The sequence below is a fragment of the Patella vulgata genome, chromosome 8, assembly GCF_932274485.2.
Source record: "Patella vulgata chromosome 8, xgPatVulg1.2, whole genome shotgun sequence".
Classification (NCBI taxonomy): Eukaryota; Metazoa; Mollusca; class Gastropoda; family Patellidae; genus Patella; species Patella vulgata.
Window position 1 is genome coordinate 42,641,267 of NC_065886.2, and position 13,898 is coordinate 42,655,164.

General features: G+C 33.8%; 1 protein-coding gene across 3 annotated transcripts in view; it reads right to left on the reverse strand.

Annotated features, from left to right (window-relative positions):
* Positions 1-13,898, reverse strand: part of LOC126829490 (protein WWC2) — a 67,569-nt gene that overhangs the window by 9,917 nt on the left and 43,754 nt on the right. For all 3 annotated transcript variants that reach the window (XM_050559395.2, XM_050559396.2, XM_050559394.2), the window contains exons 7-13: positions 9,506-9,631; positions 8,885-9,036; positions 8,391-8,555; positions 8,068-8,157; positions 6,917-7,720; positions 6,017-6,082; positions 476-562 (exon numbers count right to left, since the gene is read on the reverse strand). In XM_050559395.2, coding sequence (XP_050415352.1) covers positions 476-562; positions 6,017-6,082; positions 6,917-7,720; positions 8,068-8,157; positions 8,391-8,555; positions 8,885-9,036; positions 9,506-9,631 — 1,490 coding nt within the window. The remainder of the gene's footprint in view (positions 1-475; positions 563-6,016; positions 6,083-6,916; positions 7,721-8,067; positions 8,158-8,390; positions 8,556-8,884; positions 9,037-9,505; positions 9,632-13,898) is intronic.

Here is a 13,898-nt window from a genome sequence, read left to right on the forward strand (position 1 = left end):
TCCATTCTAGGCCTAGAATCGCCACAATTACAGTAAACAAGAGATCACAGGTGACCAATGGCAATTTATTTTTACATGGAACCCTGTCATCACACATTACTTGACACTTCCCCTACGATCCATTTACGGATTGTTCTTAAAATAGCGTATATTAGAAATGGGTAAATTATGCTGGTAATGAGTAAGGAATGGGTTCAAAGAAATTTACTTTAAATACAGAACATTTAAAAATTAAACCTAAAATATTTAATGACCGAATTGCATCAAATCTTATCTTTCAATGAAGTATACCAATTAAAAAAAGCTTTTATCATTATCAAAAATATAATACGCCTACATGTTTTACAGACTTAATTGTTTAAATTACCCTACATTATTATGATTAAAAGAAACAATTAATTAAAGTAAGTGGCCTAATTACATGAACAGTGAAGTCAAGAGGTTAAAAAGTTTGTAGTCTGTAGACTTTACTTACACTCGACTATTTTTAGGAAAAGGAAGAGCTAACAAGTTACGTCCCTGTTCCACACCAATACAAAGTATTTTATCCACCCCTTCATATCTGTAATCAAAACAAAAACAAATTAAATTTAATCAACACAACTTATGATCGTTTTTTTAAATGGGCAGGCAAGTGTCATGACAAAACAGAAACTATATAAAACTATGGACATTCTATAACCTTCCCTTGCATACAGACATTGTATGTATATATGTCTATACATGTATGTGCTGTGCATTTGATTATCTATGTAAGTTGACAACATGTTCCTTAGCTAACATCCTAGCTAGCGGTTTTGTGACCATGGTTATACGATGATAACTGTTCAACAGACAACTAGATCTACAGACTTGATTCAATAGTTTTCAGACCCCCAGATTAGCAGATCTGTGTGTTTGTCTCTCTGATTTTTTAACGGTTTATCCAATCTTGTCTTTATATTTTTTGTGCGTGTATGTTAGCTTCAGTGCTAGAGATATACAAAATTGTCACTATTCTGATTTCGGAATATTTTCTCCATTTTAATTGATCATGTTTCAATATGCATAATGTTGAATATTAGTATGTGTATTTGATATTTTGATAAAGACCAGATTTAGATAAAGTGGTTCACCAGTACCTAGACATATATTTTTACACTAGACATTCGTTTTGCCAAACAATCTTTCTCATGCTCGTGTCAAATCATACCATAGTCACGATGTTATTTCACATTCAACATCTGCCCTTCTAAAGTTACCACTCAAGTAGCATTCTTAAACAAATGTAATAGTTCAGATATCTTGCAAGATAACTACTAATTTATCGAACACTTTCCCAAGGACTTATACATATTTGCATCCCCGTCAACTTTACGTACTTGTTTTAAATCAAATTTGGGCGTATAAATAAGCATGGAATGATCTTGGAATGTACTCAAAAAATCCCACAGATGAATAACAAAGTTAACAATATAAATGTTGATAGAAATAGAAGTATTATATACTGCGCCCACACACAGTCTATTATGTTAATAATATTTTTAAATACATCATAATTATCATGATAATACGCAATAAATTATTGTGGGAATTACAGCAGTATAAATATTAACTGCTGTTATATATTAACACCATACACTATGGGATTATAAAAATCTTATCATTTGAACTCATCAGACTGTAAAGGTTCTCTTATGAAATATAATTCAAGGTTTTCGAGCATGAATGAATCGTTTCACCGGTTTCATAACGTTCTCAAGATGAAATTTTGCATCTGATATCTATGCAACCTTTTCATTCAATATGAAGATAGTGTTACCGTAGACCTGAGTGAGTCAGAGTTAAATATAGAATAAATCGTGAATCTTCATGTGCCATATTTTGCTGACTAAAGATTGTCTTTCTGGATTGGAACTTGGATAAAAAAAACCCCAAAAAAGACTTGTTTATATAAAGAAATTAAAGGGACTCCTCTTCGTTGGTGATGGTGGGTTTTAATTTGTAAAATATATTGTTATTGGAATGTAGGTGAGGGATTACGTGACCAAGTGCACTTGTGACTTAAACCAAAAGGTCTGTTATTAAGTCAAGTGACATGGTTTTCAATACCAGGCTTGTATGTATTTGTCTAATCATACCTAACTTGCTTTAGACCCAAAACAGATCTATATTTTGTTTCATTTTTTTTATACTTTTGATGGCCTCCACTACATGAAGATCTGGTTGTAGTGGGAGTTTGCATCAAAGGTCATACAAGCTCCTTTTGCCCTTATGACGTCAGTCGTTCGATCATCCAATCAGCATTCTGAGCACTGCACACTAAGAACTTGACTCTACAGACCAGGATTCGCTAATTCCTCACATCACTGAAAACGCAGATCATTTAACAACACTTCCAGATCCTGGTGTAGTGCAGACAAGTAAAATGATATTTTGAACCATAAAAAAACGAAAAGTACTTAGATCCGTGTTTTAATCACATTGCTTTAGATCAAGAGAATTATTTAAATCCAGATGAACCATATGTTAGTCTCAAAATAACCTGGTTATTTTTGTTTAACACAAGACATACTGGCTACTGTAGTTTATTCTCAAAATTTTTCTCAAATTTTTAAATCAATATTTTTATTCTGTTTAAGCCCCCTCCCCAAGGTTTCTGTCCAATGTTTACCACCTATCTCCTCTCTAGTCATGGCTTCTGAGTCTCTAACTCAATATCATTAAAAATTTCGACATTGATAACACAAATTATTTTTCAATTCAAATCAACATTGGTCTTGTGATCTTACAGGGAAAAGGTGGGCTTCTGATATCCAATATTCAAGACAAAATTAACATTTTACCATTGGTACACGAATCGTGTACCATAATGCGTTTCAGCGCCATTTGGAACTGGGGACTCAAAGAACAGGGCTAGACATATTCCACAAGTCATGTCAAATGGTGATGCTATATTCTTATCTGGAGAGCATGCGCAATAAATACTATCGGCGTAGACTGGAAAAACCAGACGCTAAAGATTGCCATTCACATGAGTCTTCTGGCGTATTTCGCCGAACATAACTGATTAGAAATTAGAGTACAAACAGAAACGATTGAATGTAAATCAGTTTATATATTACATTATTATATGCGTTGCGACCCATTTTTGTCAATTTCTAGGTCCCAAATGTTAGCGATTTAGCTCCTTTAACCTTTTTTGTCTTGCATTCAAAACTCAAGGACACTGTCACTTTAACTAAGATGTTTACATACTAAGATTATTCCTATGCAATATTCTCTTAAAAACAAAAATCCTGTACCTGTGATGTATATAGATAATAATGTAAGAAATGAGCTTAGGTAATTAATAACGCACTAACTACTCCCTCTCCAAAAACACCACACATACCAATTAGACAAACTATATTGGCACAATATCAAAATAAAATTACCACACACATAACAAAAGGAGAAGGAGTGGGGTTGGGGGTGGTTAAACAGATCCATTTTAGTGCCGAGAACCGTCAAATCCTCAAAGCATCAAAGCCACTTCTTGAAATTATGTAATCATCAAAGAAGTTGTTTCGAGTGATTAATACCTTGACTAGACATATTTGAGGCAAAAATGTCGCCAGATAATGAAGCAGTTTTTGATGAATTATGAAGCTGTCAGCAGGAGATCGCGTGGCCGCCCAGAGTTGGATCGAAAGATGGTAAATTAACAAAATACCTGCCAAAATGTTCCTGTCTTAACATGTCTTGATAATTGATGGCAAGTGTTTAGCTTCTAATTCTATAAACATGTGTAAAAATATTATAACACCTTAAATATTCTCACGCCCCCGCCAAATAACTCATCTTCCTCCGCGAAACATGTCATATACTTTAATTATTCCACAAGGTATACGACTGTTTACTTCTTTACCGACACGCCAGGAATTGTTATATCAACATTACCACAAATATTATCAAAAAGATAAGAATAGTCACTTATTTTTATTATCATTACTATTAGGAGAAGAAGAAGCCGATTGCTTATCTGCCAAAAAATCTTGCAACTGCCAATGTCTCTGATGAGTCTTAAAGCAGAAATGGGTCTATTATTTCAGGCCAGAAATTTGCCAGCATTGATCAGTCTTTAATCATACAAATTGTTGAATAAGTGTACATAAATTAATTTTGAAATTTGAAGAGTTTAAGCTAGAGTACTTTCAATATTCTCTAACAATGTCTATTGTTTAACTCTCTATACAGTGCAGATGTGTTTGGTTTTTATAACAATATTACTACTTTACAACAAATTGCTTAAAGATATTCACCACTCAAGAATTTGTATTAATGTAGCTAAATGCATTTCCCAGTCATTGTTATATTTTTATAATTAGCATACACATGTACATGTAGATATATTATCCAGAACATTCACAAACACCGTTTTTTCCTATTATCCAGGAATTTTGATCTGGTATTTGATTTCATTCAACAACAGAATAATTACAGGACATATCACTGATAATATGCAACATGCTGTGTCATGTTTTATTCTTCAGATATGAGCGAGATATCAATATAGCATTAAAAACAACTGATAATTTAGTTTACAATATGTCCCTTGACTATCCTCATCACAAGAAGCAGTGCACCCTCCAATAATACAAATGTATGTATTAAGGAATCATTATATTCACACTGATATGCTACCAGAAACTTGGAATCATGATCTACTTTGTATTAAAGTATCTGTTAACTTTCGATAATAATACCAATGTCACCAAATAATAAACATTCAAAACATTGTAATAGGACAACCACCTGTGAACCCAATGAAGTGCAAGTAAAAGATCCCTTGGCAGTTGTAATTTCATGAAAAGTAGATGTTAATGCCATTGTCTTCATTACCCCATTCGGTGTAGAATGCTAGGGACATTTAACATTATTTCTGTTCATTTTAAAACATTTAGCCTAATACACACCTAAATATTTCATATGAATTAGATTTTTGTTCTCTTTGAAATTAATGATTTGTACAAGGATAAAATTACCTATGACTAAAAAAACATTTGGTGTCAAAAGAGTCATTCATCTCACAATTGGGTTAATGGACACGAGGAATTTTTGTGTGTTAAATTATGCGGAAATTATAGACTGAATTTATAGAGGAATTTTAAACAATTTGGTCTGGGTGTTAGTACAAATCTGTAGAGGTGAAACACATAATAAACAGATTACATGGACATAGTTTTCATACTATTTTATCGACTTATCATATATCAGCCTAAATATTTATGTAGACACATAATAGTAGTAGATAATTAATATAGATAATTATTTGCTGTACTTGCCAAATAATATAAAATAACTCTGAATGTGTTCACTATTTTTGGGGTGTTTTTCGATGTGAACAATAGCTCACTCCGAAATGGCTTTTATTAGCAAGAACGGGTGTTGAATGATTCTGGGTTTTTTGAAATTCTATGAGACAGGTGGACCAGTAGGTATTCCACTGGGCTGATTTGTGACTTAGGTGATATCTTGTGACAGATGCGTGTTGTTAAAAGCTATATTCCTTTTGTCTATACACTATTCATGTACTGTTTGAACTAGGTTTTGTTGGAACAGTTAAACAATCATTCGTTGCCCATTCAGATTTTAGTGAAAATTGATATATTTAAGTAGCAGCAAAAGAATACTTTTAGTAAAAAATAACCAAAGTTTGCCCATTATTTCAGGATTACACAAAAAATGGTCCACAGTTGATTTATCTTAAGTTAACATGTTCTAAATATATCCATGGCTATCATTCAAGGTTTAATAGTACAAAATTTATGCTTTTTATTTTCATTACAAGGTCAATGTCTGTCCTGCCATATATGACGTCAATGTAAAGAATTAATTACAGGAAAGGTTGTCAGTAATGTTAGGTGCATTTACGCATGAATACAGAGTTTGAAAGGCTATATGGGGGTGTGGTCATATCTATACAATATAAACTAGAAAACAAGCCCATTATATGTAATTAACTGAAATAACTTCAATATATATAAATACTTACTTTAATTTAATTTGGATCTGAGCACTTTCTAGTTTCGTTTCTAAAACCTCGTCAATATCACCAGTCCTATAAATAAAAAGTTTATGGGAGATAGTTAAGAAACTGTACTTATAGTTCAGAAATAGTACTACATGTAGTTACTTGAAAATATAATGAGATGCAATGAAAAAGCACCACTGATTTGACTGGCAGTGCTGGTGAGATATACATGTTATCTAATGCAGCTGAAATGAACTTTTTGACATGATTATAGACTGGACATTTACCTATACAAGACATTCAGTAACAAACCACAGAGATCTTAACAAATTTCAGTTATAATGAAATGTAGTCACAATGGATAAAAGTCAAGTCAGTATCGTGTGTGTGTGTGTGTGTGTGTGTGTGTGTCCACCTCTAGCAGCCACACACTCCATGTAATATCATGGCATGGAAGAGACAAGCTTGGTACTCAATGCCCTCTTGAATTTATGGTGTGCAGGTGTCAACCTTGGCTTATGATTGTATCTTCTACAGGACTGTAGTTGTACATACCCTAGCTTTTTAAAAGTCACATTTTAAACGTTTGGGAGAACTAATCATGACCTGTGGGGTGTTTATGCGATTGTGAAAACATCAGTCTCACGGTTACAATAGTGATCTGATGTTGCATTCAGAACCTCAAGATTAAAGTGTATCTTTCAAATGAGATTTCATCTATTTATAAATGTGGTGTGTTTCCATTGCGTCTCAGTATATTTAAGAAATATTCAAACAAACAGATAAAAGGTATAATTAAAATGGTGCACATCAGGGTTAAAAACCAAAACCATTCTGCTGAAAACAGTTGTTGTTTGAAGTGTTTAATGCAATTTTCTTTTCGGAATCAATAAAATGTAGGAAAATATTTTTAATTTTTACCTCTTAACAGCTGCCTCAAACACCCCACTATCTCCTGCTACAGACTCGTCACTGACGGCTGCCGAAACACTGCGTGTATTACCTCCCGATAAATTGTTGCACACACCCGAACTACTTTCACTAATAGGACTAAGAGGAGGGTTTGAAGTAGAATCAAATAGTTCTCCTCCATGACGCCTCATAAAGTTATTATTATTCATATTATTGTTGCTAACCGCCACTTCTGCACCCAAATTTGAAGGCACATTTTGATTGGACACAGGTCTCACATTAGGAAGCAGTTCCACAATTTTTGATTGCTCAAGAGTTGGCGGCGGCGCCACAGTCCATGAATTACCGATTTGTATACGTCTTTGACGCTCTACGTGTTGTTCGTAAGATGGTGGGGGTCCCACTTCGTAAGGAGAAGAGGGAGGTGATTGTGCCGAGGACAACGAAGTCTTTGGTGACGGAGGTTTAACTGCGGTCGAAACATTTTCACTACTCGCCATAACACTCTGTAAGTACTGTTCGGTGGCAGCAGCTGTTATTTCCGCCATGGGTCGGGGAAAATCTTCCAGAGCTTCTGGTTCAGCCACAGGAACATGCGTCTCATTTATGGGAGACATACAAGTACTGTGACCCTGAAGAAGTTTTTCCACACGTTGATGTAAGTCCTGTATATTAACATCACTACCAGTCTGTGCCTGATTATAAATATCCATAGCACTTAACGAATTTAACGAACCACGGCTACTGGCGGATAATGATCCTATTGATCCTAAACTTGATCCCGATGATATTGAGAGGGTACTAAAAGACATGCTGAAATAAAAATTACAAAACATTTAAAACCATTTTGCAGATCTAAAGCTGGCTTTCAAATCCAAATTTTTATCCTTTAGTTACCAAAAGCAGATATTGGAATAAAAATCCCAATAAATAAATAAGCTCATAATATTATTTGCCCCAATAAGAATCTTTTAGTGGCATTTTGTAACTGGAGATAGAAATAAACTATAACCCATGGAAAACGGCTACAATTAACAATGCTGTGACAGTGTTTTAGATCATCAATAAATGTTTTGTTGCTCAACGTTGATGGCTGTTTTCTATAAGTTACAGTTTATTACTCTATCTTTGGTTGTTCAATTAGTAAATTGTTCAATTACCTTTTTAACTGCATTTCTAACTGAGATGTTAATTTGGTTGTTTCAGACAACTGTTGTTGTATAGAGGTCTTCTCATTCTGTAGTTTTAACCTAGAAAATATGATGATGTTGACATAATGTTTCAAAATTAAAGCATTATTTCTATGACAACACATTTGATCAATAAGCTAAGAAACTGGACAGGAGTTTTTAGCTGATCACTCACCACTTAATGATAGATTTGGTTTTCTGTAGCCAAAGAGCATATGAAATGAACAACACAAACAAATGAGTATTTCTTTGTTGTATTAACCTATTAAAAGCTAAAAACCATATAGACCTACCTTTCTGCTATTTGTTTATTAGAGAGTTCCATACCGGTCTGGAGATCCTGCTCCAGTTGGCGAATTCTAAGACGAATAGATGACATTTCATCATCTGATCTTCCTTTAGGATCTATACTACGTAATTCTCTTACTAACTGATCTTTCTCTTGTAGAAGAAGTAACCTGAAAAATATCATTTCTAAGCATGAAATATATGCAGCAACAATTAGTTATTAATTGTAGAGTTATTGGCCTTTCTAATACTTTTTCATTCACATTTGTATACGTTGTTGCTGGACCAGAGACAGATTAAGGTTTTATTGGCCCCAGGAAAGCTCTGGTAAGTCAGCTTTATGTTATGAATCTAGGAAGATCATAATACAAATATACGTTGTATATATATATATATATATATATAAACTGAATCATTTCATTAACAGATAATTTAGAGTATTTATACTTTGATTCAGCATTCATAAAATATAGAACTTTTCATCAGAGATGATCAATACCTGTCTTTATCTGATTCTGTCTGACCAGGAACCATTCTATCTTCTACTGTTGCTAGTTTGATTTTCAGATCACTGAGTTTTTGGTAAGCTTCATCACACTGTAGACGTAATCGGGCTTTCTCTACTATATAACGACTATGTGACAATCCAAACTTCAAAATAAAAACATTTTACATACTATAATGTCACAATCTAACAACAATAAAAGATGCGATATTAAAAAAAGTCCTAACAATGTGATCAGTACTTGAATGTGATTAGTGGCCTGTTTGAATATGACACAATTTCTTAAAATTGACAAGATTGAGAGACCAGAAGATTGATTTTATTATCTGTTTACACTGGGGATACTTGATTGAATGCTCCGGAATCGAATTCTCTCAATCCCCAAAAATAGTGACAATTGAGTGAAAAGGGTGATATCGGACTACAACGCATATACCAACGGCCCCTTGTGTTTAATTACATCACAATTCTACTTACACCACCTCGGGAAAGACAGAACTGTGACAGGACTGAATTATGTGTCTCTCGATTGCAATTCTGTCAATTCTGGATGTTCTGGACTGACAACTGAGCATGCCATCAAATTTAATGGAATCAGAATGTTTTGTGACTTACCTCCCCTCTTAAATCTGTCTGTGATGCAGTTGTAGAACTATCTTGATTTAAAGAAAGTGTCGACACATCCGGTGACGAACCACCATAACGACTTAACAAAAACTCTTCTTTTAATCTTGCCAATGTCTGAAAAGAGAAAAAGAATTATACCATTAGTTTATTCCAGTTTTGTGAAATATCAATTCGCTTCAGATTTAGCTGAATGGACAGTCATACCATCCAAAATTTGTATTATAGTTGGGTATGTCTTTCAAGAGGGCTCAAGTGATGGAGACTAGTTGAGCTCAAGTGATGGAGAATGTTGTGTTCAAGTGTTGGAGACCAGTTGTACTCATGTGATGGAGACTAATTGGACCAAAGTGGAGACTAAGTTGGGCTCAAGTGATGGAGACTAGTTGAACTGAAGTGATGGAGACTAGTTGAACTGAAGTGATGAAGACTAGTTGGACGGAAGTGATGGAGACTGGTTGGGTTCAAGTGATGGAGACTAGTTGGACTTAAGTGATGGAGACTTGTTGGGTTCAAGTGATGGAGACTAGTTGGACGGAAGTGGAGACTAATTGGACCGAAGTGGAGACTAGCTGGGCTCAAGTGACGGAGACTACTTGGACTGATATGATGGAGACTAGTTGGGCTCAAGTGATGGAGACTAGTTGGGCTCAAGTGATGGATTGCTCAAAATGCATTTCTATTCTACAATAATTTTATCAGAAATTGAAAAATTCTCGTAATTTAGTATTATTTGTCAATTATTGGGATATCTTAGTGCATAATCTTTATATACATTTTAGTAGACACAAAAATCCATTTAACATTTTCTTGTAATTGACCATTTCCGATAAAAGTTCAAAATATAAAAAAATCTGAAATGTTAATCACACAAAAAACAAGAAATGATGTGCTATGAACAATTTGTAAAATGGTTTGTGGTAAAAAAAGGCTTGGATGAATATCAAATTGTGGTATTTATCACAGCCAAGTAATGGGATCCAATTACGGTTATTACATAAAACTACAGGCCATAGATTGAATTGAGTGACAGCATAGCTATAGAGGTCACAACATCGGAAATACAGAGGTCAACTTACAAAATATGATTTATTTCTAATGTCAGTGGTACACCAAATACCATGAAAATAGTCAACATATCTGAGTTATGTTGGTTCATTGAGTGTCAACAATAGTACATGTATGTCACTTTTAACATGTATAAACTCTTTGGTATTCCACCCAAAATTGACTCAAATTCTAATATTCTCAACCACTTCTATTTTAAATAGAATGAACACTTTTTGGTAGCAATTCTTTATCTATCAAACTTTTTTGTTTTATTTTTTTGATTAAGAAGGTGGATCAGTGGCTGAGTGCTTTAGGTCATAAGATCCATCATTGTGTGAAAAGGCATGTCGCCTACTTAATTAAGCCAGTGGATATTGGGTCCTCCTATCTACACAAGTCATTGAAATATATATTAACCATGTTGGTCCCGAAATACCCTAGTTAGTGTCAAGGGGATGTTAAACCCCATCTCTCTCTCTCTTTTTTGCGTAAGGGGAGGAGAGGGGGGAATATTTGCACCAATTCCCCTAAGTACCAATAAGTCTGTAGTTCACTTATTTTAAATAAATTGGATAATTTGAAAGTCATTTGTTTTTTGTGGGAAAGAGCCATTAGCACAAGTCTCACCAACTCTGTTACCACTGGAGAATTTGTATATTTTTTTATTTGCAAACTAGTACCAGTAACTTGGTATGGAGTAGATATATTTAATTCTTGAAGATGAAACCACTTCATGAATGGCTTGGCAGGCACTTGAGACAAGTACAATAAATATAAAAGATACAACTGCTAGTTTTTTTGTCTGAAGAAATAAATATCGAAGAAAGCCATGTTTCCTGTCCATATTTCACCCAACTATTAATATACATATTCACTACTAAATATACACTAGTTATATATCTACATTTCAGATTAGCAGACGGTTAACATTTATTTCACATGGACCATGATGAATACGGGGATGATGAATGTCACATTCGTGGAATATTAACCTCATTAAATTACTACTACAACACTGTCTTTCTACTGGAAAATTTACTATTATTTCAGGAATCTCTGATTAATTTCAGCCCATAGTGATAAGAGAGTCTACAATAATAGAGTCTACAATCTTGATTTATTGGTGTATTTCAAGAATCTTGGATTCATTTCATCACATAATGATAACAGTAGAAAAACAAATTCTTGGTTTATTTGTTTATTACAAGAATCGCCTATTAATTTTATAATATACTTGATTAGTATGGTTCATGAATGGCAGAAATGTGACACTGAGTTTAGTAGCTGATTTTTTAAACTGTCCCTAGAATGTCTCGGGACATGTGCTAATCTTGGTGTACTAGGTATACTTTGGGTAATTTGCTTCAGATATATTATGGCTAAAATACTAAAACATTTATATAATCCAAGTTAAATGGCACTATTTGCTTTCCCTCTTGCAGCACTGACATATGACTAATCAAATTCAGGTGTGTAAAGACAAATTTTGATCCAAGCCCATTTGCTATCACTAATTTTTGCGTCAGATAAAATTAAAATGAACACTCTGCAAGAAAAATTGTTCATTCATAACTATAAGTTTAATCTTCACTGATAAGAAATCAGTCTCACATTTTAACTTTAGGCCAAATATAATCTGCAGTTAATTCATTCAAATGTTTTATTAATTAAGGAAATGAATTTTAAAGAAAATTGGTTGCCTGTACCAATAAATAAATGAAATGAAATGGGGTTTAATGTCTTACTGTTCTGCTCCAACTAGGCTAATAAAGACGGGCATGAGGGAAATTTTGCGGCACTATGGCCTACTCTTATATCGAATTCCAACTGCCAAGGGATCTTTTACGTGCATTCCAATGTATACATAGGACCTCAATTTTTCATCACATCCGAACGACTAGACAGCTGTCCTTGTCAAGCACTCCATCCTGCACCACTGACAAGGAGAAATCATGTCGGAGAATTCCGATGAACTTTCTCGGCCAATGCAGGGATCGACCACGCGACCTCCAGGCTAGTGAGCCAGCGTCCTACCCACTTAGCCACTGTGGCTCCTGTAACAATAAATAACATTCTTGGTATGTTTTAATTTAATTCTAGATTAATTTAATCAACAAAATGACAGTTAACCAAATTTTTTTATAAAATCATTTCAAGCTGTACAAATTCTGGGGAATTAGGTAATACATGTACCTGAGTGACATATACTATAGTTATATGGATCTACCAGATCAGACAACTGTAATGACAAGGACTGTCTGGCCTCATTCGACAGGTGTCATGCATGAGGTAGAGAATGCTTACTCTTTTCTTTAAAATACTCATAATAATGGCCATAGAAATGCAAGTTATTTTGCCATACATCCCTGGCAAAGTCAACATGCTATTACATCAGTTGAGTTTGATTTCTTTTTAAGATCAATTTTACTAATCTGTAATACAGGTACTCATAGATAACCCCGTGCACAACAAATACTCACAAGACAAATAATAAAAATAAATATATGTAAGTCTTAGAATAGTTTAGTTGTCTTGAGTGTGTAATAAACCTGATTTCTTTCTCTTTTTCTATTATATATACATAAAGTGGAAAGTCAACTCAATAAAATTATATATTACTGATAAAATAGAAAGTGTTAATTTTGCACAGCAGGATATCATCTTAAAAACTGATGGGATAGAATTGAAAATAATCTGTTTCTTTAAAAAAAAAACTCTACTTTTTATCTTTATTCATTTTACCAACTTTATCGTACTGAACCATATAAATGTAGTCTGTTATCTCTTCAAGTGCATCTCGGCACAAACACAAAGTTAGTCTGACCCAACTATTATTACATTTCCGTAATACCTCATTTTCCTGCAAACTCTATTACAAAAACATGAAATGTCAGGAATTCGCATCTTTTTCAATTGTGCATCTTTCTGCATTTCTTTTACAGACAAAAGTCTGCTGCACCTTCGACTCACACGCTAGGTGCCAACTCAGTCCATGCCAAAAATGCAATCTGATAATCTTAACAGTCACTCTATCCTTTACAGTAACTACTCAATATGTACATTTACATCACGATTATGTGTGGAAGAATCATAAATAGATATCTCCAACAATTCTTGTCTTCTGTTCAATAAAAACATTATAACCTCATTATTTATATCGTACTGACATTTTCTTTTATTCTGTTTGATCTTATCAACCTTGAAAAATTCTAAATAACTGATGATTTTGTCAAAAAAGGGACAAAAGTGGAAGCAAGATCTTTGACTGCTTTTTTGTATTTTAGATTTTGTTTTCAGACTAGCATTTTTTTTTTTTGGTTAGTATTTTCTTGTC